Source organism: Podarcis filfolensis (assembly GCF_964270895.1).
Source record: "Podarcis filfolensis genome assembly, chromosome: 3".
Lineage (NCBI taxonomy): Eukaryota > Metazoa > Chordata > Lepidosauria > Squamata > Lacertidae > Podarcis > Podarcis filfolensis.
Genome location: NC_139606.1, coordinates 69,232,087 through 69,256,379, shown reverse-complemented (window position 1 = coordinate 69,256,379; position 24,293 = coordinate 69,232,087). Strand labels below are relative to the sequence as shown.

Here is a 24,293-nt window from a genome sequence, read left to right as displayed (position 1 = left end):
GAATATAAAGCAGACTAGTTTCCTGCATTGAGGTGATAGTCTGGGTGATGGGCTGTTAAGAGAACAAAGGAAAAGGGGTTCTGTGGGAGAGACCAAATACAGTGGTACCTCTAGTTACGAGATTAATTCGTTCCCGGAGGTCCGTCCTTAACCTGAAACTGTTCTTAACTAGAGGCGTGCTTTCGCTAATGGGGCCTCTTGCTGTCGCTGTGCCGCTGGCACACAATTTCCATTCTTATCCTAGGGCAAAGTTCTCAACTCGAGGTAACTCTTCCAGGTTAGCGGAGTTTGTAACCTGAAGCGTTTGTAACCTGAGGCGTTTGTAACTCGAGGTACCACTGTAGTAGAGGCTCTCCCTCAACTTAGAGATGAGGAGGACGAAAACCAGCATTTGAATTAGAGTTTTGGGGCTGTGATTTGAACTAGAGGGAAAGCAGCAAGCTGCAGAGAGAGTCAGAGCACCATGTTTGATTCCTGCTTGAATCCAAGGCTGCCGCTATGGGAGAAACAAGACCTTTTTGGGGTGCTAATGCTGTGAACCCCTCCATGATATGCTCAGGTTGTGTATATGTGTAAATAAACCATATGCACTATCATAAAGACACCACAGTCTCTCCAAAAGGAAACCCTGACCAAGTGCCTGGAACCCCTGGAATCTCGCACTGCTCGGAGATTGGGCTGGTGTGCAACAGTGCGTAGAAAAGATAGGGTTTTCTCAGTTATTGCACCAAACCTGTGGAATGCCATCTCAAGGGACACTAAACAGGCACTTTTGCTGCTAGCCTTCTATTGTGCAGTTAGAAAGCATTTTTTGTAGATTGACATTCTTTATCACCATTTCTTTTTTTTAAAATGTATTTTTATCAAAGATTTTCTTGGTTTACAACTTTATCACCATTTCATACTTTTACAGAATGTCACTGGCTGCTTATTGTGGGATTTGTTGTCGAAAGATAGGAACTCTTGGTTCAGCCCAGAAGACTGACCAATCATGGAAAGACATCCGTAAGTGCAATTCTATGATTACTAGGTTAATGGAAAGACATTAATCATTATTTTTACTGATGAGTTGTTTCCAGATTGGCTGATCATCATTTTACGGGAAGGTCTTGTTTAAAACAAATAGATGATACATTATCTACAGTCAGCTCTGTTTCAGTTGGGGTTTTCCAAAGAAAGAGGCTAGCCTTTATGTTACAGTATTTTGGGGCACTTGTGAAGAACTTTTTAATTTTCCATTCATTTTAATCTGAAGATATTTTAGTACCTCTAGCTCTGTTGTATTAGGGTTTCGCTGCTTCTGGTTTTATTTATTTTAACTTACACTGTAGTTTTTCTGCTTTGACTTTTCATTTATAAGTTTTAGTTCCTGTTAAATAACTTAGAAATATCAATGAGTACAAGTAATATTTCATTGTCATTTCTACTTGCCATTGGATATTTTCCATTGCGTATGCTACAGTGGTAGAGGATGGGAATCTTGCCTTTGATCAGGCCATGTTTGTTGGTTCTACATCTGATAATTCGACTAGATGACCATCGTGATCCCTTCCGACTCTACAATTCTGAGATTCTCTTATCATAGTCTTCTTCATGTTCTGCCTCCTACCAGCAGATTTGTGACTTCTTTATAGGTCAACTTCAATCAGCTGATGAATCCTAATTCATAATTTGTGACTTGCTGAATTTAAAAGTATTTTTAAAATACAGAGCAGCTTAAATATTCTATTCTAATGCAGAAACCTAATGCTAGTGATGGATAAGCTTGCATGTCTCTGAGATACTGCTGAACCACAGCCATCTGGGGAAAGGTGAACAATGCTGATTAGAGTCATCAGTAAAAGTTAAGCACCTTAATACAACTTAATCCTCCAAGTACCGACTGATGCTGTTTAAGTGAAAGTAGCTTCTGGTGGTGCATCCCTTTAATCGTGATTAGTAATTTTAAACTTATCAGAATGATGGTAGAAGGAGCATGTCTGTATAAAAAGCAATGAAGTTGCTTCTGTTAATGGAAACAAAAATGACTTTACCATCCAGATCCTATGCATGTTTATGTAGAAGTAAGTCTCATTGAGTTCTTTGAGCTTTATTGCCAAGCAAAGGTGCCAAAGATTGTAGGATTTGTACAAACCTCATTGTGACTTCCCCTTCAGATAAATGCGTACGATTGCTTTTTGTTTTATTTATTAAACATGAAGAAGCAAAATATGGTTACATACAGAATCATAACAGGACACAATCTAAGGCAAATTGTAAAACATAATCATGAGAGCTGCAGCTTTAACACTGTTCTTATATCTACATTAGGTTGGAGCCAGAGAAAGTTAGTTGCTCTTGGTTCGTAACTTTTCACATTGACTTGGGGCCTAAGACTGTAGCCTAAATTAGCCGTACTTAACTCCACTTACCTGGGAGTTACCCCAAGTGAATTCAGTAGGACTTATTTCTGAGTAGACCTGGTTAGGATTGCACTGTAAGGTTGGATCCATCTGATTACTGTTTATGATGTGATGAATAATTCAATATTTTAAAACGTGCTTTTTTGCATATACAGTGACACACTTTTATTTTTATTTTATTTTTAAGGGAAAATTGCAAAATTAACTGGCTCACTTATTCTAGGGTAAGTTTGAATATGCAAACATCCAAACAGTTAACACTGAATTAAAAAGGAATGTAGATATATGTGTGTGTGTATCTGTATCTCCAGAAAATACAGTGGTACCTCTAATTATGAACTTAATTTGTTCCGGAGGTCTGTTCTTAACCTGAAACTGTTCTTAACTAGAGGCGTGCTTTCGCTAATGGGGCCTCTTGCTGCTGCTGCGCCGCCGGCACACGATTTCCGTTCTCATCCTGGGGCAAAGTTCTCAACTCGAGGTAGCTCTTCCAAGGTTAGCGGAGTTTGTAACCTGAAGCGTTTGTAACTCGAGGTACCACTGTAATGTCAATGAACTTTTGTATTAATTTTTCATCTGTTTGCATGATGTTCACACACTTGTATGGTTGCGTCACAGGACCTCCAGTTTTTCTTCTTCCCCTCCAGTCCTTGACCCTCCAGAGCAAATTGTTTGGGTAGACGGGGGGGGGGGGCTGTGAGGGGAGAGGAGAGGAACCCCACTGTGTGAGCAGATGCTTACTTGTGGCACATCAGATGTTCCCCAACATGTGAGGAACACTATGAATCCCAGCCTCATCTAAAAATATGTGTGAAATAGGCTTGGGCAACTTAGCACTGAAGGCCACTTCAGAAGTAAAATATGAGCAAATATACAATGCTGGAGATGTAGTTTTTTAAAGAGATAAATTATTGTCAAATATTGCATTTAATTCATTGTTTGGAAATTGTACCTTCTAATCTTAAAAGTGCCAAAAACAATTGATTTAGACTTCCTGTTGGCTTTTCACTTTGTTTCTTAGCCATTAGCAATTTTTACCTTCCTAGGTTCAAAATTAATCAAACTTGCGCTTTTAACGCTCATTTTAGGAGTAGGTCAGCTGTGTGTTGCTTACTCCAGTGAAAAGCATTGAATACTCACTGTGCAGTTGAGTGGCATGTGCAAAGTACTTCAACCTTGTGATTGTTCCTTTGCTTCCCTGTTTGGCAGCTGAATACTGAGGATCCTATTGCCAAAGGAACTTATGTTACAGCTTCAATCAAAGATTGCTCAGGCTTGGGAATAAGCAGGGGGAAGTGGTGGGTTTGGTGGTAGTTTGCCCTCTTCTGTACTGCTCCAGGCCTCATTGCTGACAACAGATATCTTGTCTTCTATATTTCGAAATTTGTGTTGTAGATGATCCATTTAAAGTTCCCAGACTGCTCTAAAAGAACTGCTAGGATGTCACAAGATGTATCTGCCTGCTGCACATCTGCATGGTTAGGCCTTTCCTAACCATGATCTGAGTTACTGGATTTGAATGTCACAGGGACACTTGTTTAAGAAACCAAATTAACTTTGCTAAAGCTGGGCACAACAGGGAGAGGTGAGGAGGGAGTGAATGGGCAACAGCTTCTTCCTGGGCTGATAAACCATGGTTTATTGGACCAGATCGGTATGCCTGAACCAGCCCATCATGTTTAAAATTCAGAGAACCGTACATAGACATGCTTCCAATTTGCATCTTAAGAAAAGTCATTTTTGAATTTTTGTATTAATACTTAAATGATATCTTTCTTTTTAAAGTGGTTGCATCTTTGCTATATATGAAGTTCTGGCTTTAAGGAGGTTGTTCTCTTTTGATACCCAAGTGGTACAGCAAGAAAAACTGAAGTCCTACATTTATTTACAAACAGTTTCTTTAGATCCCAGTGAATATCAAGGTAAGAGACCATTGGACTTTTATGTTATTCAAGAAATAATGTAGAGAACAAAGAGGGGGGAAATAACATGAATTCTATGTTTAATAAAGAGTACTGCAGTGCTGAGATTAGTAGCAAAATTTACTTCACAAGCACCAGGATTTTGCCTAGGTTGAAGAAATGCATCTTCTGACTGGAAGTTTTCTTAGTCTATGTGCAGAGCTCTTAAGAGTGCTGCTGATGTTACGAACATTCATTCCTAGAAGCCAGGGCAAGCAGCCAAGCCCCATTAATCCTCAGTTATACCTGGGAACCAGCCATTGCTTGGCCTGCAGCACTATACACCTGGTGCCATTGTACAGTTTTCCCTGGTTGGCAGGTTTTGTCATAATTGGAGCCCAAAGAAATATGTGTGTGGGAGGGAGAGTTTGTAATAGGACATTATCTCTGTAAGAAATGTGCTTAATATGACAGCAGCCTTTATGTATTGTATGACCCTAAATCTGCACTTTTGTTCTTTTTTAATAGGGATTACTTACCAAGTGAGAAAAGAACTTCACAGAGCAGCAAGGAAAATACTAGAAACAAATGCTAGAATTTTCCAAAGACCATTTGATGGTAGGTTTGAACAAATCTGCTATACCTTAAGAGTGTTATTCCTAGGTTTAGCTATTTAGCTTTGCTCTTTGCCTCTGACAGTGTCCATTGAAATGCCCTGTGTTGTTCACAATATGATCATGATGGCGAAGGCATAAAGCCCAGCCTCCTTACTGCCTTGCCTGTTAGCTCTGCCTACCTCATTCACTCCAAACCCAGTTCCTTCCTTTCCTGTTCTGTAGACTGCTTATTGAGTGTTTTCAGTTCTGCCCTAGCTCAGCTAGGTCTGCCTGCCTCTGATTAACCATATTTAAGGTAACAGGTTTAGAGCTACATAATGGCAAAGCTGTGAACCAGAAAGTTCCCAGTTTCAGTTGCAGCTCTGGCATCAACTCACTAGGTGATTTAACACAAGCCACTATATCACAGCCTGATGCAGGTGATAATACTGACTTGCTGAACAGGATTGTTGTACAGAATATTGCACTTAGAACACTTTTAAGCACAGCTTATATGCAGAGCATAATTAATTACACAATAATGGTTTTATCAGTATACAGCATACATAACCATTTCTTCTGTCCTGCTGCACTTTCAGCTCATTTCTGTGCACTGTTTTTATTTTTATTGGTAAACTGCCTTGAGTCCCTGTCAGAGAGGGCAAGGCAGAGTTTAAATAAATGTATAATAATTATACTGTTGTAGAAATAATGATTCCATCTGTTGAATAATATGCTTTAAAATGTCGCTTCTGGAAGAAGTTATCTTCATTTTCTGCTGATAATGCAAAGTTTAATGAACAACTGCAGTCATTTGGTTCTTATTTTATTTTTTGAGTAAAGAACGCTTCAGTACTTTTGACGCAGATGAGCATGAGTGTGCCTTGTGGCTCCTTGTGAAAAGAAGCCAGTCAGAAGATAAAATGGTCCGATTACAAGCTGTGCAAGAATTAGCCTCCAATTGCTACTGGCGTGGTAAGGTATTCTGTTATGAAAGCTAGTGTTTTAACTTGTCGCCCTTAACTCACAGTTATTACTATGGAAAGACCCCTCAGGCTAGGGGATAGGAATACAATCTAAGATAAAGCTCTCCTGTGAATGAGATTTGTGCAGGACAGCATCTCAGTATTTTGTTTTTTAAAATAGGTTTTTTTGTACGTATTTAACGCTACGTATTTTGTAAATATTTAATTTGGGTTATGCTCACACTAGTGGATGTACATTGGATAGATTTCCTATATACTGGAGAATCACTGCAGCATTTTCATATTTGGCATCCTGTTTAATCTCAGCCTTCAACATGGGATCAACTTCTGAATTATTTACCAGACCTATCATCCTTTATCCTTCTGTCTGCTGTTTATTTTATCAATCTTTATCTTGCTCTTGAAATCTTAAACAAACAAATATGGTTGTGCAACAATATGAACAACCTTGAGGCATTACCTAGTTGTTGCAATTGGAGCTGATCTGAAAAAGTCTCTTAAAAGTATGGCAAAGTGGTTAAAGTGTTGGACTGTGACCTGAGGGACTGGGGCTCAAATCCCTACTTGGTTATGAAGCTCACTACGTGACCTTGGGTCAGTCACTGCCTCTCAGCCTAACCAACTTGCAGCATTGTTTTGGGGATTAAATGGTGGGGGGGGGGAGAACAATATATACCACCTTGAGTTCCTTGGAGGAAAAGGTAGAATATAAATGCACTAAATAACTGTGATTTGTATTTTCATTTTAAAAAATATAAAAGAAGAGGAACATTTTTAGTTGTCTGCCATCTGCTTAGAAAAAAGCTAGCACTGAATATCCAGTTTTGACTTGGCTCTACAACCTGGATGTCAGGGAACTGCCATCAGGGCCGGAGGTAGAGAGCGGGCTCCAGAGGGACTCCAGAGAGCGCCCCGGGATGGGGAGAGGCAGCCCATCTTCGGGGGAGGGGGATCAGCGTAGCACCAATGGAGAAGGGGGGCAGATGGGGGAATCGGCGAGGCGGTCCCATGGCTCCTTGCCGGGGACCAGCGGGGAGAGTAAGGGTCCTCCGCTGCCCACACCCTCCTTGTGCAGAAGGCTTCCGCGCAGGGAGAGTAGGCGGAGACTAGGCGTCAAAGAGCTTCTTTGCTGGAAGAAGTTCAAGAAACGCCCACTGACGGATTCTGCCAGCGATTGAGACAGCCACGGGCGAGTGGCTGTCCGGACAGAAAAGGTTCACTCAGGCAACCCAGCCAGGTGTGGTGCTGGTTTACGCACGAGCAACCCCTAGAACCATTACACTACCCATTGAAGTCCAGTGCTTTAAGGATTATATCAACGTTCATGTGAGCGCCTGGTGTATAAATTTATAAATTGGCAAGCTAAGTTTAAAAAAACTAAATGCAGACACTAGGGTTTCAAATCAGTGCTGCAGCTATTCCCCACCACCACCCTGAAAAATTGATTATTATTTTTATCCTATATGTGTTCGACACCTTGGTGCATACAGTCCTTTCCAAACAGAAGGATGGAAAGTCTCTCCCTTTTCTGTTCCTCCATACATTGTGAATTACCATATGTCCTTAGTTGCATTTATTAATTGCAAATTTGTATTGCTTGCTTACTTGCATGGACTTTACAAAACTTTATAAACAAAGGCAAATATTTCAAGTTTGTTTAAGTCCTAACTCTATTTGTTCTAATACAGATTATCAGTATAGGACAGCTGCCCAAGCAAGTGATCAGAGAACTACTATTGGTTTAGCTCGAAGTAAAGATGTTGACCTGCGTTTTTTCCTGCTACCCCATCTTTTACCAAAACAAAAAGATGTACGTATTATGAAATCCAGACTTCACCATTTTTCATAGAAGTATTTTGAAATCTAGTTAGGAGTCAACCCATATAGCTGGTCTAACATAATAACTGATTTACATTTTCATCTATGTGGATTAACAACAATTTGAAATCTTAAAGAGTTGGTTCGACATTTCCTAAGTTAAGGAAAGTACCCTATTTTTTGCTCTATAAGACTCATTTTTTCCCTCCTAAAAAGTAAGGGGAAATGTGTGTGCGTCCTATGGAGCGAATGCAGGCTGCACAGCTATCACAGAAGCCAGAACAGCAAGAGGGATTGCTGCTTTCGCTGCATAGCGATCCCTCTTGCTGTTCTCACTTCTGAGATTCAGAATTTTTTTTTTCTTGTTTTCCTCCTCCAAAAACTAGGTGCGTCTTGTGGTCTGGTGCGTCTTATAGAACGAAAAATACGGTATCTTTCATTATCCAGTCCCTATGGCTGATGGTGACTTCAAGATCAGGGCTTAGATTTAAGGGGCAGAGTCATGGTGCAGCCTGGAATGAACAGAGAGAGAAGTGGAGATGAGATCAGGGATATGTCAAGCCATGCCATCCTTGGGAGTGTAGAGGCAGGGACCTAGGACTGAACTGAAGTCTGTAGGCAAACAGGGAGGAATTCAATGACAAAGGAGGTTGCTCCATCAGTGCGAACATTGCTGCTTGCATGATGGAACAATCTCCCCTCTGGTCCTCTGGTGTGCTGTTCTGGGGGTTCTGCCCTCCCAAGCCAATTTGGGGAGCTTGAGAGGCGTGCAGGGGGAAGGGGAAACTCAATTGTGCAGGCCTCAGTTAGTAGGAGCAGTCAGTTGAATCTAGCCCATAGCAGGAAAAGGAAAGATTGAAGGACAAAACACAGTGACATAAAAGATTAATTGGAATGAGTGCAGAAGGTGAGGAGTGGCAACTATTGGATGCTCAGACTGGGATCTGCAAACTCCTGGAAACAGTTATACTTTGCAAAACTTAGGGCACAACTGAACTACATGACAGACTGCTCTTCCAGGCAGGCGGGGACGTGTCTCCCTAAACTAGCCTTGGCTAGAGGTAGCAGTGAGCAGAAACATCTAGAGAAATCCTCATCCTTGTGCCACATCTGGAAGTCAGTTCAAATTGCTGTTATTGTTAGGTGGCCCTTGCTGTGCATATTATGGAGGGCAAGATGAAACTTGTGGGAGCAGTTTCCAAGATATCTAAGACCCATGGCATCTAGGGCAGTAACTTCAATAGCAGTTAGGCACTACATTTTTCTGATGTGAACTGGTTATTTCACACAGTTCAGTGTTTTTACATAATTTCCTGGTGCCTGCTGTTGTGGGATATGTTAACAGGTGTTTTTGGTTTACATTACAGGCTTGTTATTCGGAAGATGAACTTCTGCTATTGTTGGCAGCTTTACCTCAGACAGATCTTGACCCATGTGTACAATATTTTACATCATTGGCTTTAAGAGAAAGCAGCCAGACCATCGCTGCACGAAAGGTGTGTTCCTAACTCTAAATATTTTGACAAAAATGGAACAACGCATGCTCTGTCTTCCAGTTAATGTGTGAAACCATTAAAAAACCACTCTGTCTGCCAGTAAGTTCTTAAATTTTATGTACCATTCTGTGCTAGCTTGCCTTTTTTCTTCTCACTATTATTTCCAGTTCTGAATATGTTCTAGGAATGGAAATTCCTTGAATCCATCTCGTTGGGTGACTCCTGACACACACAGTAACATTCTTAAGGAAATGTATTTTTTGTCTTGAGAAACAAAGTCAGGATAACATAAAGGCTGGTGATTATTTTTTAAAGAAAAAAATGATCAAAAATTCATTTCCATGTTTAATTCATTTTCCATAGTTTAATAGTTTGGGAGGTAATCTTAATGGCAGGAAAGCTCTTCAGTGCTGCTGGCCTGCCTGTTTTGCTATCTTGCTAACTAGTCCTAGCTATCATAAACAGGAAGCATTAGCAAGTACATCTTATGGAGGCTGGAAGTTGGACCTCTCTTCCATTTGCCCCATCAAGTTACCAAGATGGCCTAATCCTTAAATGCAAATTTTACAAATCTAGTTGTAAGGAAAGCTTTTAATGTTGACTTCTCTTTTTTGAAATGAATTGAAATACATTCCTGAATATATACATATTTTTTTATTCCAGGGGGGCTTATGGTGTTTTGGTGGAAATGGGCTTCCTTATTGTGAAAGTCTCAGTACTGTTCCTTCAAAGGCTGTGGAACTCTTCTGCTTACAAGCTTTAGTGCATCATTCCAAGGTAATTCAGTAGCAACACCACCACCTTCTTAAGCCTCTGCAAATAGATGCCTGTTCCCTAGATACAATTTCTGTAATGATTTTTATCTGGATGGAAGACAAAACATGTCACAAACTATTTGCCAGCTAAAGATAGTCATGATAGTACTTCCTGCCTAATTTCAGATTCCTAGTCATTGTGATGAAATTGAAGCAAGTGGGGGGCTTCAGCTGCTGCAAAAACTATACCAAATCCGCAAGGATTCCCCCAAAATACAGAGGAGCATCATTCACATAATTGGGAACATGGCGCTTAATGAACAGCTTCATTCATCTATATTTCGTGCAGGTAATAGCAAAGCTTATGGTCTCTGAAAAATGGAGAATTAACTGAAAGAAACGGGACCCTGTAGCTTTTTCTTTATAATAGTCGCAGATGCTTTTTATTCTGTTGGGTTCAGTGGGGCTTGCCTCCAGGTAAGTGGGCAGAGGACTGTAGTCTGAGATAATGTGCCAAGTGATCCGAGGTGAAAGGAATTCATTGCTGGATTATGAATGAACCTTAATGGAAGAACATAATTATGCATAAGTATAGCCTTCTAATGTAGGCGACATGTTTCCTTCTATTATTTAACACTTTAAGCCTATTTATACAGTCAGCCCGATTATCCATTCTTATCTGTTGAATATCTGATGCATTCTCATTCTGAGAACTGCATATTAAATGGATGTTTAGAAAAGGGTGGTGGTCCCTCCGTGCGCCAAAACTGCAGTGATTCCAGAAGTAGGGCAGTTCCCTACATTCTTATCAAATGTGGATATGAAATAATAAAATAAAATAAAAAGATTTAAGAACTGCAGCTGGTAAGGCATTTTCACCAGTGGGCTGTGTCAGGTGGAAGGCTGCTTGTTCAAATGCTCCCCTGCAAGCAGACAAGTAGCATATTGGAGAAAGGCTAGGCTGGGCCCTTTTCCCTGATATGCTAGTTCTAAAAGTGCAAGGAGAGTTTTTAAAATAGGGAAATATTTGAACAGCCAACCCCTCTGGCAGACTGCTCTTGTTGAGTCCAGAAAAATAAACTTTACCGTGTGATTTCCGCTGCACATATAGACTGACCACAATTAATCTTTGACATATTGAACTTTTTCTTATAAGAACACCTGCATTGCACCTTTAAATGATGAGCTTGAGAAACAATATCCAGCAGAGCATCACAATTTTATCTTTTAGACACCAGGAATCTTATTAAACTTGATGGAAACTGTCAAAGAACATACTGCAAAAATCACTGTGTGTGTTTTTGTGTGTGTGTTTCCTACTGTACAGTAGCAGCACTTGTTTCCCTCTTAAAATGTTTACTAAATGGATTGCCCTTTTGGTCAGTGACAGGTGATGATACATATGCTTGCTTGATTCAATCCTAGGTTGGGTTTCTGTACTTGCTCATATGATGAAGTCTCCACGTGTCATGGAATCCTCCCATGCAGCAAGAGCCTTGGCCAACCTAGACAGGGAAACGGTGCAGGAGAAGTATCCAGAAGGAGTATATCTTTTGCACCCACAATATCGAACCAAGTAAGGAGAGAGCTTCTATATACTGCCTCCTCCCTCCACTACTACCACTTCATTACTCGCAATAAGCCTCTCCATTCTAAAGTTCACCCGTTTCTCTGTGGATAGATTCCTCACAGGGCCAGATCATAAATGCTTGCTCCTTACATGATGGCTTGTAGGTGAACATTGGCATGTATGAAAGGTACCTAAGAGAAATTGTCTCCAGAGACAGTTGCTGTGCAGCTATTCCATTTGACCCTACGTCATGTACCCTTGTAACAGGCATGCACATGTACAACGCTGCTTTGGAAAGGCTTAGGAAAAAATATGTCCGCCTTTATGACTACCCTGTACCCAGGGCCAGCCCACCTGTGAGGCAAGGTGAGGAAACCGCCTCAGATGGCAGGATCCACAGGGGCATCGCATCCAGCCTCCAAAGAATGCCTTGCCCACAGCTGCTGCTGTGGTGGCAGTAACAGCTGCAGTGCACTCCTTGGAAGCCAGACCCGCCTCTTCAAGGCTGCCTCTACAGTGGCCTCTTGGCAAATAGGAAGCGCTGCTGGTCTCCTCCCACCCTTGTTCCCGATGTATATATTTGTTTCCCACTTGTTCATGTTCTAGATCTTCACTCATCCTCCTTTCCAGATGGATCAGCACCATTTTGTGGTTCGCCTCCGGTGCAAAAATGTCTTGGTCCAACACTGCCCATACCATTTATTCCTCATAGCTTCTCTGATGGTGGACATTACTTAGTGGTGGATAGAGTGAGAAAGAACTCTAAACATAATAGTGTGAGTGCAATCCTATGCATATATACTTGGAATCAAGTCCCATTGAGTTCAGGGCGGATTTCCCCAGAGGAAGTGAATATAGGATTGCAGCCCAAATTGTTCCGTATTACTGCATCTTGGGACAGAAAATGCTCCCCCCTAGTAGAATACATCCTGCAGTTGTTACAAAGTTCCTTTGTCTCATTGAAAAGAGAGGTGCTGCCATGCAATGGTTTAGTAGCAGGCTCCAGTACAGAGAAACTTTAGGTATTCCTAAATTTCCTTAAACTCAGGAAGATTAGACACAGTCTTAACCATATATGTAAATCTCACTAAGGTCAGGAGTTTGCCACCTTAGCTAACATTTTCTGGATTTGCCCTGCTGGTTCCAAGGACCAAGTACTTGCTGTTTTGGGGAGCTTACGGTGCAGCTTTGGGAAGTGTAGGCTGTAGAGAAGCAAGTGACAGGGAGCCCAGAGGCTGAAAGAATGGCACAGAAGAAGACTTTTGAAGAAAAAGGCAGAGGAGGGGAAAAGGTGAACCCAGAAGGGGTAAAGAAGCTTCACAACACTTAAAATCGGTCTGGGATTGTGTACTGTTGAGGGTGAGGGGTGAAGATAGGAGTAGTCGGGTGGTTAATCAAAATACCAGGTGGCTCAAAAGAAGTGTCTTCTAAGCCTAGAATCTGTAGGGCTCCGTCAAGGTGTGTAGAAACTAGCTGACTGTACAAAGGTAAAATTCACGTTTGCTACTCTGCTTTAGCATATGGACCTCAGAAGGTTTACCAGAAAGGAATGCAGCCCTCTGACTGTAAAAGGTTATTCATCCCTGCTTTAGATTATAATGGGAGAATTCTTCCATTATGGTCTTTTCTATTGCTACAGCATTGCAACTGTGTCAACCATAAGGCCCCACTGAGGGCCCCAAAATACATTTTGCTTCTGCCCATTTTACCTTCACAACAGCTCTGTGAGGTAGGTTAGGTTAAGAGCGAGTGACTGTAAGCTTCATGACTGGGGAGATTTGAACCGTGGTCTCCCAGCTGTTAGTCCAAAACTCTAACCAGTACGTGTGATTTGGTAGCAGTTCTTTGGATGCCGGCTTCTAGTAATGCATACTCCCTTTTGCAACTTCTTATTTCCACTACCAGTGAGCCCATTAAAGCTGATGTCCTTTTCGTTCATGGTCTTTTGGGAGCAGCATTTAAAACATGGCGGCAACAGGACATAGAGCAGCCTGCTGCTGAGAAGGAAGTGGATACGGAAGACGATTATACAGAGTGTTGGCCAAAGGTATGGGCAGTGCTATTTTTCTGTGTAAAGAGGTGGCAGAACTCACCATGAAAGCTTCCCTTGTTCTCTTATAATGGCAGTGGCTCCCACCTGAGAGGCACCCATACAGAGATTTAGCGGCACACATAACTAACCAACCATCCAGAATGACAACAGTGCTGTGGCCTGGAGTGAAAATGCCTACACATGTTTTTTTTGGGGGGGTGTACTGTGGTGGGGATACCTTGTATGCTAACACTGAATTAATGTTTTTTAAAAGAAAAATGAGTTCAGATTATAAGACGTCTAGCAAACTGCTTCAGTTTTGAAATAGCATGCTCTATAACCATACTTTACTCTTCTAATTCACTGTCTGTCTTGAAAATAGATGGCTAGTTTTGATTTCAGTGCCTGAAACCCAATAACTTTTGTGAATCCAATATTCTGTCTTGTTTTCATGTATTCTCAATGTAGACATGGTTGGCATCTGACTGCCCGTCACTTAGAATTATATCCGTGGAGTATGATACACATCTGAGTGACTGGAGAGCAAAATGTCCCGTGGACAGCTACAGGTAAAAAATTGAGGGCACACAAATGGGGTGGGAAATAGGAACTGTGTGATTATGCAGAGGCAGACATGGCGATTTCCATTTCTGCTTTGTAAAGCATCTTGTATTGTTTAGGAACTAATGATGGTGACAGTTGTAAGCAGCCTAAATCCACATTTGCATTTGATCAAAATAATTGATTGTGTTTTGTAAGCTCCAGTGTCGCAGAATTGGCTGGGCAATCCTTTGGCACGTATGAAGCTGCCTTATACTCAGTCATACCACTGGTCCCTTTTGCTTGGGGTTCTCTATTCCAGTGATCAGCAACTCTGTAAAGGCTCGCAACAGAGTTCCCAGCTTGCTCCCTGAGATAGTTTTTTAAAGCAGAAATGCCAAGGGTCTGAGCCTGAGTCCTTCTGTAGGCACAGTCTGTCCTCTGTCACTGAGCTGTGCCCCCTCCCTCAAGTGCCACAGGAGGCACGGTTACTCTAAACCCAGTTTTGATTGTCCTTGACAGTTTTAAAACACCAGGTTTGGCGAAATCTGCAAAAAAAAAAAAAAATTCTAATCATAACTGCATGCACAGCAAATCCCGTGACCTTAAGACTAAGGTGAACTGTCGGTATAAATTCACAAGCAGTTCTGGAAAGTTTGCATTGCTATTTATAAGCATGCCAGCTTTTAAGGAATGAATCTGTAATGCTGCCAAGGACCCTTGAGACGACATCTAAGGACCCCGCTGAATTCTAGAATTTAGTGTGCTCTTCTGCTTTGGAACAAGTCCCCATAGATTTCTTGAAGTTTTAACTAAAAAGGCCTATTTGAATATTTGGGTCAACTCTGGCTGCAATCCTGCCCACAGCTAGGCTGCATAAATCCCATAGACCTCAGTGGGATTTTAGCAGCCTGAGCTGTGTGCAGAATTGCACCCAAAATCTCTTTAGCATCCATGCTGATTGGAAAGGGGCATTAAGTAGCTGCTTGCAATCAGCATGCACAACCTAACTGGAATGCATTGAATCTCTTTTTGCTTTTTAATAACTGCAGTGGTTTTGAAACATACTATTCTCAGTAAACCCTTTCCACATCAGCTATTTGTGCATCTGCCAAAGGACCCCGATGTACTGCAGAACATCCTGAGGCATGTTCTAGGGCACCCATGAAAATCAGGTGGGACCCTGGCTAGACCTTTTGGGTCTCAGTTTTGCCCTACTTGATCTGAGAATGTGGCCTAGAAAACACCCAACCCTCTCCCATGACTGTAGGTGGTGCAGAAGTTGTTTCTCAGTAAAGCTTGCTCACCAATACTGACCTGATTGAGGAGCCCTTGCAAGCTTCCTTGGCTGTCCAGTGTTTCCCAGAACAGGGTTTAAAAGCCACTGCCTTTGCATCTGCTACTTGGTTCTCTCTCCTTGATTTGCAGGGAGTCTCTTTCCTACAAGAGCACTGAGCTTCTCAAGAAACTGCGAGCTGCTGGTGTTGGAGATAGACCTCTTGTATGGCTGTCACACAGCATGGGGGGCAAGTCCATTGAATCCTTATTTAATTTTTTCTTTAAATTACACTGTTCTGCAATTTCATGTATTTCAACCATGTTAACTAGGGGTGCTTGAGGAATTTGACCTTTGTGAACTGACCTGATCCACATCACCCTAAACTATGTTATAATTATGCTTCGGATTTCACATTTCGCCCAATTTTGCAATGTTCTTTTAAAAATGTACATTTTTAGGATAAAACATATTTAGAAGTGCGTGATAAAATATATATAGGAGTGCATGTTCTGTGAGAAATTACTTTCAAAAATAGGTATTTAAATACCTATTCATAGATAGATACTTTACAAAGATGGCATAAACCAGAAATAGGCTGACATGTCCATCCATAATGTTAACTGGGTGTAAAAAGATTGCTTCTATTTGAGGACCGTGAAAGACTATATATGTTTCACAAGAACTGCCACAGGACGTGGTATCATGAACTGGAGGGCCAACAGCAATTTTTCTGACATACTTGTGATTGGTTCGCAGACAGTGGAGGCTTTTTCCTGTGCCATTCGTTGAATTTCAGTTTTGGACCCGATTGTCTCATCTGTGCAAATGGAAAACTAGGTTGGCAGGCCCAGTTCCATGGGTTTTAGGGTGGGGGGCGGGTGGGGGGGCAGAATGGCATAGTGGTCTCCCAGCACTGACCACCCCCTTACTTGGGGCTCTGGTGGGGCTGCTGCAGCTGCCAGCCTTGTATTTCCCCTCATGCTTGTGAGTGGGGTTACTGTTGGGTGTAGTTGTTCAAGAATTCACTTTTCCCAGTAGTAGAATAATGTAGTAGCTTGCTTTTTAAACAATGTAAGCTCTTGAAGTCAATTTACTGTCTTATTCAATCCCTTGATAGTTACCTCATATTTTCTCCAGAATATTCTTCAGTAGTGGGGTCTCAACTATTTTTCTTGCAGAGATTCTGAGGAAACTAAATTAGGGAATTGAAAACTGCATGTTAAGTGTAGGGATTTGACTCAGATCTGTTTTAATTGAATGTTACATTGGTGGAAATGCAAAAAACCAGTGGTTTTTAGCTATACACATCTTTTCTCTGACATAATGAGTATACCAGGATGATAGTTATGGTTGGCTAACAAACCTTTGAGGTAAAAGTAAAACTTCACTAAAAAGGAGCAAGTGCCCCCCCCCCATTTTTATTTGCAAATAGAAAGGTTTTTTAAAAAAAAAATCAAAACACGGCAACAAAAAACCATTGCTAGTTGGCATTAACAATAATAAGATTACATTGCTCTTATTTAGTATATTACCATATCTGCCCAACTGGCAGAATGTATTAGTGCTTTTCTGCATTTTAATCTTCAAGGAACACATCTAACAGATGAAGGAGAAATAGGATAGGATGTTTTGTACATTAATTTAAGCATCATTCTTGCATTGGTCCTACTTTATAAATATATTTTCTCGTCAGGTCTCCTAGTCAAGAAGATGCTTCTGGATGCTTCCAAGGACTCTGATATGGATTCCATTGTAAACAACACCCAGGGAATTGTGTTTTATAGCGTTCCTCATCACGGCTCCAGGTTGGCTGAATACTCAAAAACTGTTAGATTTCTGCTTTTCCCCTCTGTGGGCGTGAAGGAACTCAGCAAAGGTATGCTTTGGTTGCAGTAATTTAATATTTAGAGTGTTTGCATGCTCACAATCCATTTTACCTCACTCAGGAATGTATTTATTTGTGGTGCTTATTCCCTGCATTTCCTCAGTTGAGCTCAAAGCAGCTAACAATAAATTAAAACCATTTAGACAACTATAAAGTAACAATAAAAGTAAAACTTCAGTGAAAGGACAACTGCTCAAGGCCCCAAAGCCTTCTTGAAGAAAGTTCAATGGAAAGAGTTCACAACACAGAGAGAATATGGATATTGCAAACCTGACTGAAAAGCAAAAGGGAACTGTACAGTGATCAGTAAATGGCACGCTATCTAAGACTGTGTCTACCGTATTTTTCGCTCCATAAGATGCACCTGACCATAAGGCGCACCTAGTTTTTAGAGGGGGAATGCAAGAAAAACAATATTATTTAAAGGGAGCGCTGAGCAGAGCCTGTATGCCTACCAGGCTCTGCTCAGCGCTCCCTTTCACAAGCTGCGTGGAGCGTGTGTGTGTGGCGCTTGCAGGCTTTTCCCCGAGGAGGGAGAAGGGCAGCCCTTCAGTGACGGGCTGCCCTTCTCCCTCCTCGGGGAAAAGCCCCCAAGAGCCGCACACATACTTCACGCGGCTCTTTAAAGGGAGCGCTGAGCGGAGCCTCCTGTCTGCATTCACCCCATAAGACACACACACATTTCTCCTTACTTTTTAGGAGGGGAAAAGTGCGTATTATAGAGCAAAAAATATGGTAATCCCTCAGAAGCAGGGCTTGAGAGCAGATGTGCCTGTCTGAACTTAAATCTAGTTATTCCAAGTGCACCTTTCATAGGAAAATGCTGCATGCAAACACAATCAGAAATATGCATTTAATTTTCTTTCTTGTTCCCCTAGATTCTCCTGACCTTAAAGTACTGAACGATGACTTTCTCTCATTTGCCAAGGATAAGGACCTTCCTGTATTGAGTTTTGCAGAAACAATGCCAACACGAGTCAGCAGAGTTCTGAGCCTGCATGTAGTACCAGTGGAATCTGCAGGTCTGCTATTCTCAGCATTCCCTTTTTAAAAACGTATGGATGTGGCAAGATATAGCCATGCGAGTTCTGTGATAGAAACATCCAGAAATGGATGCAGATAGAAAACGTGGTATGAAAAACCAGTGTTTCAGATAAATTAATGATTGACGTCTCTCTGGTGTAAGGCTGGATCAGCCACCCTCAAAGAAACCCTTCTCCCAACTTCTTCTTCTCTTCTCATTTCACATTGCTTGCAGTTAAAGTCCTGTGGGCATAAATTTATATGAACACCTTCAGTAGCACAGTAAAAAGGTTGGAGCCACAGTTTCCATGCATTGTGTATTAAAAGTTAAGTACAGTCGTACCTTGGATCCCGAATGCCTTGCAAGTCAAACGTTTTGGCTCCCCAACGCTGCAAACCCTGAAGTGAGTGTTCCAGTTTGCGAACGTTCTTTGGAACCCAAACATCCAGTTGGGCTTCCGCGGCTTCTGATTGGCTGCAGGAGCTTCCTGCAGCCAATCGGAAGCTGCGACTTGGTTTCCGAACATTTTGGAAGTCAAATGGACTTCCGGAACGGATTCCGTTCAACTTCCGAGGTATCGCTGTACTTAATTAATTAATTTAACTGTAATTAAATAAAACAGAGCTCCAGGAGCCATCCGTAATAGGAATAGAGGTATCAGTGGCTGCTATTGATGATAGTTAACGTGTTGTTTCCGGTATCTCAGGCAGTAAATTTCAGAATATCAGTTGCTAGGGAGCGCAAGTGGGGAGAATTTTACTGTGCTTATGGGCTGAGGTGTATTGCAGAGTTGTGGTGCAGGGTAGGGATGTGGCTAAGTTTTAAAAGGTTGAATCTTTGCAACTGCAAAACTCCCCCCACCCCAGCAGCTAAAACAGAAATGACAAGAGAAACCCCCAAGACTATATGAAGCTGTCAGATTTGCATTTTTTTGGTACAGAAAGTATTGGATTAAAGTGTAGAGATCTTTCCTATTCTAATTAATTCAAGAGGGTTCTGCTCTGTGTGATCCAAGATGATGCAAGCCGGAAGTTTCTAGCTAACAAGCAAGTTTCTATTCTGCCTAGAAACAGGCAGGAGGTTCCTTATGTTTGGGTTATTCCTTCAGAGAAGCTGAACAGCTGGTTTAAACTGGTTCTATTACAGTGGTACCTCGGGTTCAGAACTTAATTCGTTCCGGAGGTCCGTTCTTAACTTGAAACTGTTCTTAACCTGAGGTACCACTTTAGCTAATGGGACCTCCCGCACTGCCACTGCACGATTTCTGTTCTCATCCTGAAGCAAAGTTCTTAACCCGAGGTACTATTTCTGGGTTAGCGGAGTCTGTAACCTGAAGCATCTGTAACCTGAAGCGTCTGTGACCCAAGGTACCACTGTATCTCTTTATGTCAAGGTCTATAATAATAGGCCAGAAGGAGCCTGAATTTCACTTTCTGTCTCTCTTTCCTTCTAGTGTGGTATTCTGTATATAGTATGCTAAGTGTTAAGATCTTAGTCTTATTGTAAGTTTAAGTTAAGTCTGCTGCAACTGGATTTCTTATGGAGTGTGCTGATCCTGAAGATGTATGAATTTGTGACCGACATGCTCATTTGCCTTCAGTAGTAAACTCTGCTGGATGAAATTGCCTCTGGTCTGTTATTGGGAATCCTGCAACATGTTTGTGCTTTACTCTGCTAACTGTACATTGGGGTCTGCTCTGGATCAATATGAGCAGAGTCAATGACAGAAGCTTGCTCACTATACCTTCTGTGCCTAGCGCATGGATTACTGTGACTAACATACATTTTAAGGTGCTCTTCCTGCCCCAGGGCTTTTGTTCTTTTAATGGAAGACTTAACTTACAAGCCTGCACTATTTAAAACCTGGTTCCAAGGTAAATTATTTGCTCCCTCAAAACTTTTGCTTAGCTCTGATCCATAGATAATTGTTGGCACACACGATAGAAGCATGACTAGTTGTCCCCACATAGCAAATGGGAAAGTGCATCTCCACCAGTATCACAAGGTGGGTACTGCTGTGTATAATTTGTGTCTTTTCCTTGACATTCATTGGTGCTGACTTTTGTTTTTCGTTTTTTCCCAGATTTAGGCATAGGAGAACTCATTCCCGTAGATGTCAGCCACTTGAATATTTGCAAACCGAAGAACAAGGACTCTTTCCTCTACCAATGCACACTAAAGTTTATTCGAGATTCTTTAGAAAGAAAGGTGGGAAACTGAGGAACTGCGCACCAGAGCTTTGCTTCTTTGATGTAATTCCTAACACATTATTGGACTGAAACAGGGGCTGAATTGACAGGTACAGCACAAGGTTTTTTTTGCTGTCAATTGCTTTTTAACAGCTCCTCTAACTGCTGACCTTGGCGTGTACCTAGGATATGAAATGGCCTTTTTACCCGAAAGTGACCCTTCTTCCCTTGAAAGAGATGACCCTGCTTGCTACTGCCTGTTAGAGCCCTGCTGTGCAGACCCAGGCTGCATTTTTCCTAGATTCGTTTTAGCCAGACCCATGTACTTGCTGGTTTGGGGTTGAGCACATGCTGAAACGTAATGTGTGGGTGTACTGTGAGGAGTAAATGTGCTGACATAGTACACCGTAAGGACACGCGATTACCCATCAGCAACAGAAATGCCAGTTTTATGGTATGATTTCTTATTAGACAGATTGGTGTGATAAAGAAAGACCTAGAGCTGTCTGTATATAATAGAGAAAAATTGTATAGTGAAATCTAAACCTGCAAAGCTAGACTGTGTCCTTTGCATCTGTTTGCCAAGGAGAAGCAAGAATATCCCTCAGAGTGTAGATTTGCTACATTTGTTTTGGAAGCAGGGGAAATACTTCAGTTGCTACAATCCTGTGCTCGCTTATTTCAGAGAAAGCCCTCTTGAGCTCAGTGGAACTAACTTCCAATGAAGCATACATAAGAATTTCTTTTAAGGACTAGTTCATTTTATTATTCCCATTGCGATGGCCTTTTCTCTAGTCATGTTAAATCAGAGTGTTGTGGGAAGGAACCAAACTTTAAAATCATTGCTTTCTCCTGCATGAAAGGCTGAATTAATGCAGATAGCTTTCTAAACCTTCACTGTGTTTGTGGGTAGCATAGAATGTGTTTGCCACATACATTCTAAAACTCAATGGACACAAACCTAAGGCCTACATCATCTGAACAGCTCAGCCACTTCTATACTGTAATATCCAGAATGCCAAGCACTGTAAAAGGGAAGGATTCTTCCCTTTGAAGAAATGCCTTTTAAGTATTTCAGACACAGTTATTTAACGGTTCTTCTAGTCTAAGAACTGATGTTTTGATCAACTCTCAGTGGCCTAATTCAGACATTATGCCAAACCATGGTTTGATAACACTACACAATCTAGAAATTTCCGGTGTGGAGTTGTGTTGTTCTATAGTCCATCTGCTTAGCATTCCCATGTTAGCTGCTCTGGAGGTGAAGTAAAAGCCATTATTATGAATGGTCTAACCAGAAAGCATGCCAAACCATAATTAGCACAAACCCACTTTATTGATTTGCCTGCTCCTATAACAAACTGTGGTTTGAACATGGTGGCAAACCTTATCTAAGCTTCCTTAACCATGGTTTGATTGATATCTGAATAGAGCCATTTTGTATGTATCAAAAAAATCTGCCTACAAGGCAGAATGGGGGAGTGCTTTATTAGAAACAAACTACTGTAGTATTGCCTTGCACAGAAAATGTTTTATCTATAATGTTGGAGCTGTTTGAAGCAGGCCATGTTCCCCTTCTCCCCTTAAATTAATCACATGTGGTTTATACTGTAAATATAATTCGTGTGGTATCTGTGTTTGGGCATTTTCAAATAAAACCAAAACAATTTTAATGTTTGGAGATGCTAAACTTTTAAAGCTGCTTAAAAGTTAATGTATTTTATATTAAGCAATTACTTGCAATTGTAACATAATACACCTAAGACAAACATGGGAAACTTGTGAACCTCTCATCATTCCTAATTCTGCCTGAGTCCAAATCGCCTGTAGGATTGCAGGTTCCTTGCTCTTGGCTTAAAGGTAAAGAGTATAAAACACAGCTGCACTCTTAACTCCCACAAAACTCTCAGCCAAGCCTCGCTAACCACTTGACGGTGCATGATGTCATTTCATTTTGGAAACTAAGTAGGTCAGAGCCTGACCAAGTGCAGACCAAAGGAGGCTGCCTGGAAAGGCTCATATCTGCCACTGGGCTTGAGAGTTCAAGCTGCCATAGCAAAGCTAGCCAAACATCCACCCACCTTCTAGCCCTGCTCCCGTGCCTTTAATAGCATGTAAAATTCATAAATTAGGTAGCTAAAACTTCTGTCAAACAGTCTTTAAGAACAAGACTCCAAGGGTCATCTACTCCAGCCCTCTGCAATGCAGGAATCTCAACTAAAGCATCCATGGCAGATGGCCGTCCAACCTCTGCTTTAAAACCTCCAAGGAAGGAAAGTCTACCATCTTCAGAGGGAGTCCATTCCACTGCCAAACAGCTCTTACCATCAGAAAGTTCTTCCTGGTGTTTAGAATCTTCTTGCTTGTAACTTGAAGCCATTGGTTCAGGTCCTAGCTTCTGAAGCAAAATTCACATATAACTTGGTGCTACTTTTGAAGACACACACACACAAATCAACCATCTATGAGTAGCATAGCATATGAGCTAAGAAGAGCACGTGATTTTTTGCTGTAGTCATTTCCATGAAGATGAATGTACAGTGGTTGTGGTGTATTATGCTAGTCAACCAAATGCTGACTTCTTCCTGTCACGAGCCAGTAGCTTACAGATCTCCGGGGGGGGGGATCTGTTCTCCATTCCCTCACCCTCCAGCCTTTGGTTAAGCTAGCAGTGGGCCTCTGCCCCATGGGCCTAATTGAACCCATCAGGCTTCTGAATTTAGCCTGTGGAACCATTTGGGGCAATGGCCACCCATCAGTCATGACAGATTTCTGCACCAAAATCTATTAGCATTAAGTGCTCAGATCAGAGATAAGGGATTTCCTCACATGACAGCACTAAGATGGGAGACGAGCCTCTTCTTGCTACTTAATAGTAAAAAGCATCAGTAGAGGCTTATCTCCAGTCTTAGTGCTGTGGGACCAGTAAGCTTAACCATTCAGCTCACATCTTGTTATGTGGGATCGAGTGTTCTCTTTCCATGTGCTCTGCAGGGCAGGAAGGGAGCGCTGTGCTGTGTTATCCTTTTTGAAAGATGAGTGGCTGAAGAAACTTGGAGAGGTAAGGGGCAATGACTTGCCATGCTCTCTTCCTACTCTGTTTTGCAGTCCTGATAAAATGTTAAAAGTAAGGCCTAGCTCACATGTGTATGTACATCATTTAATCTCTCATCACATGGTTGCTTAATGCTAGATGGCTGATAAGCTGTGAAAACTGTCACGTGAAACACCTTTTACACCAAATTTGTAGAAAGTATTGTGTCTAACTGACTTGTGATTTGTTTATGATACTTCACTTTGACATGACGCAGGTGATGAGTGGACAGATAAACATGTGACCTTGTCCTAAACTGTATAATGGGTAACAAAACGTCTTGATGAGGAACAACCATGAAACCGAAATTCAGTCTTCCTCTCCTGTGCTATGAATTATTGAAATATTTTGTCTCTTATCAGATGTGAGAATGTATGTGGATTTATTTAGACACAGTTCTCTGTACGTATTTCTAGAGTTGTCTCCTTAAGCACAATTTTTAGTCTGGAAATCAAAGTTCTGATTTCCCATCAAAAAACATTTTAAAAACAGTCAAGCCACTTGACAGCTTTTTTTATTATTATACCAATACTTTTTTATTATTTGTATTTGTTCAGACTGAGCAGCATGAACTGCAATTGATTGCACAGAGGACGCTACTGGCAAGATCTAAGTTTTAATGAGATAGCTCACCAGTGAGCCAGTTATAGGATATAGTGCCAAAGGCCAGATACTTCACTTCTTCCAGCAGTGTAATAATAATAACTTTTATTTGCAATTTATAAA

General features: G+C 41.4%; 1 protein-coding gene across 8 annotated transcripts in view; it reads left to right on the top strand.

Moving 5' to 3' along the window:
• Positions 1-24,293, top strand: part of SERAC1 (serine active site containing 1) — a 25,312-nt gene extending 1,019 nt beyond the window's left edge. For 3 of the 8 annotated variants that reach the window (XM_083605804.1, XM_083605803.1, XM_083605805.1), the window contains exons 2-17: positions 914-1,005; positions 2,590-2,626; positions 4,188-4,324; positions 4,832-4,921; positions 5,743-5,874; positions 7,574-7,695; positions 9,071-9,199; positions 9,863-9,976; positions 10,141-10,303; positions 11,380-11,530; positions 13,430-13,571; positions 14,025-14,125; positions 15,525-15,622; positions 17,069-17,251; positions 18,139-18,282; positions 20,368-22,146. In XM_083605804.1, the coding sequence (XP_083461930.1) occupies positions 914-1,005; positions 2,590-2,626; positions 4,188-4,324; positions 4,832-4,921; positions 5,743-5,874; positions 7,574-7,695; positions 9,071-9,199; positions 9,863-9,976; positions 10,141-10,303; positions 11,380-11,530; positions 13,430-13,571; positions 14,025-14,125; positions 15,525-15,622; positions 17,069-17,251; positions 18,139-18,282; positions 20,368-20,504 (1,972 nt within the window). In that variant the 3' untranslated portion in view covers positions 20,505-22,146. Of the gene's footprint in view, positions 1-913; positions 1,006-2,589; positions 2,627-4,187; positions 4,325-4,831; positions 4,922-5,742; positions 5,875-7,573; positions 7,696-9,070; positions 9,200-9,862; positions 9,977-10,140; positions 10,304-11,379; positions 11,531-13,429; positions 13,572-14,024; positions 14,126-15,524; positions 15,623-17,068; positions 17,252-18,138; positions 18,283-20,367; positions 22,147-23,467 lie in introns of those variants that run through there. The other 5 variants (XM_083605806.1, XM_083605807.1, XM_083605808.1 and 2 more) reach the window with 3 other exon arrangements.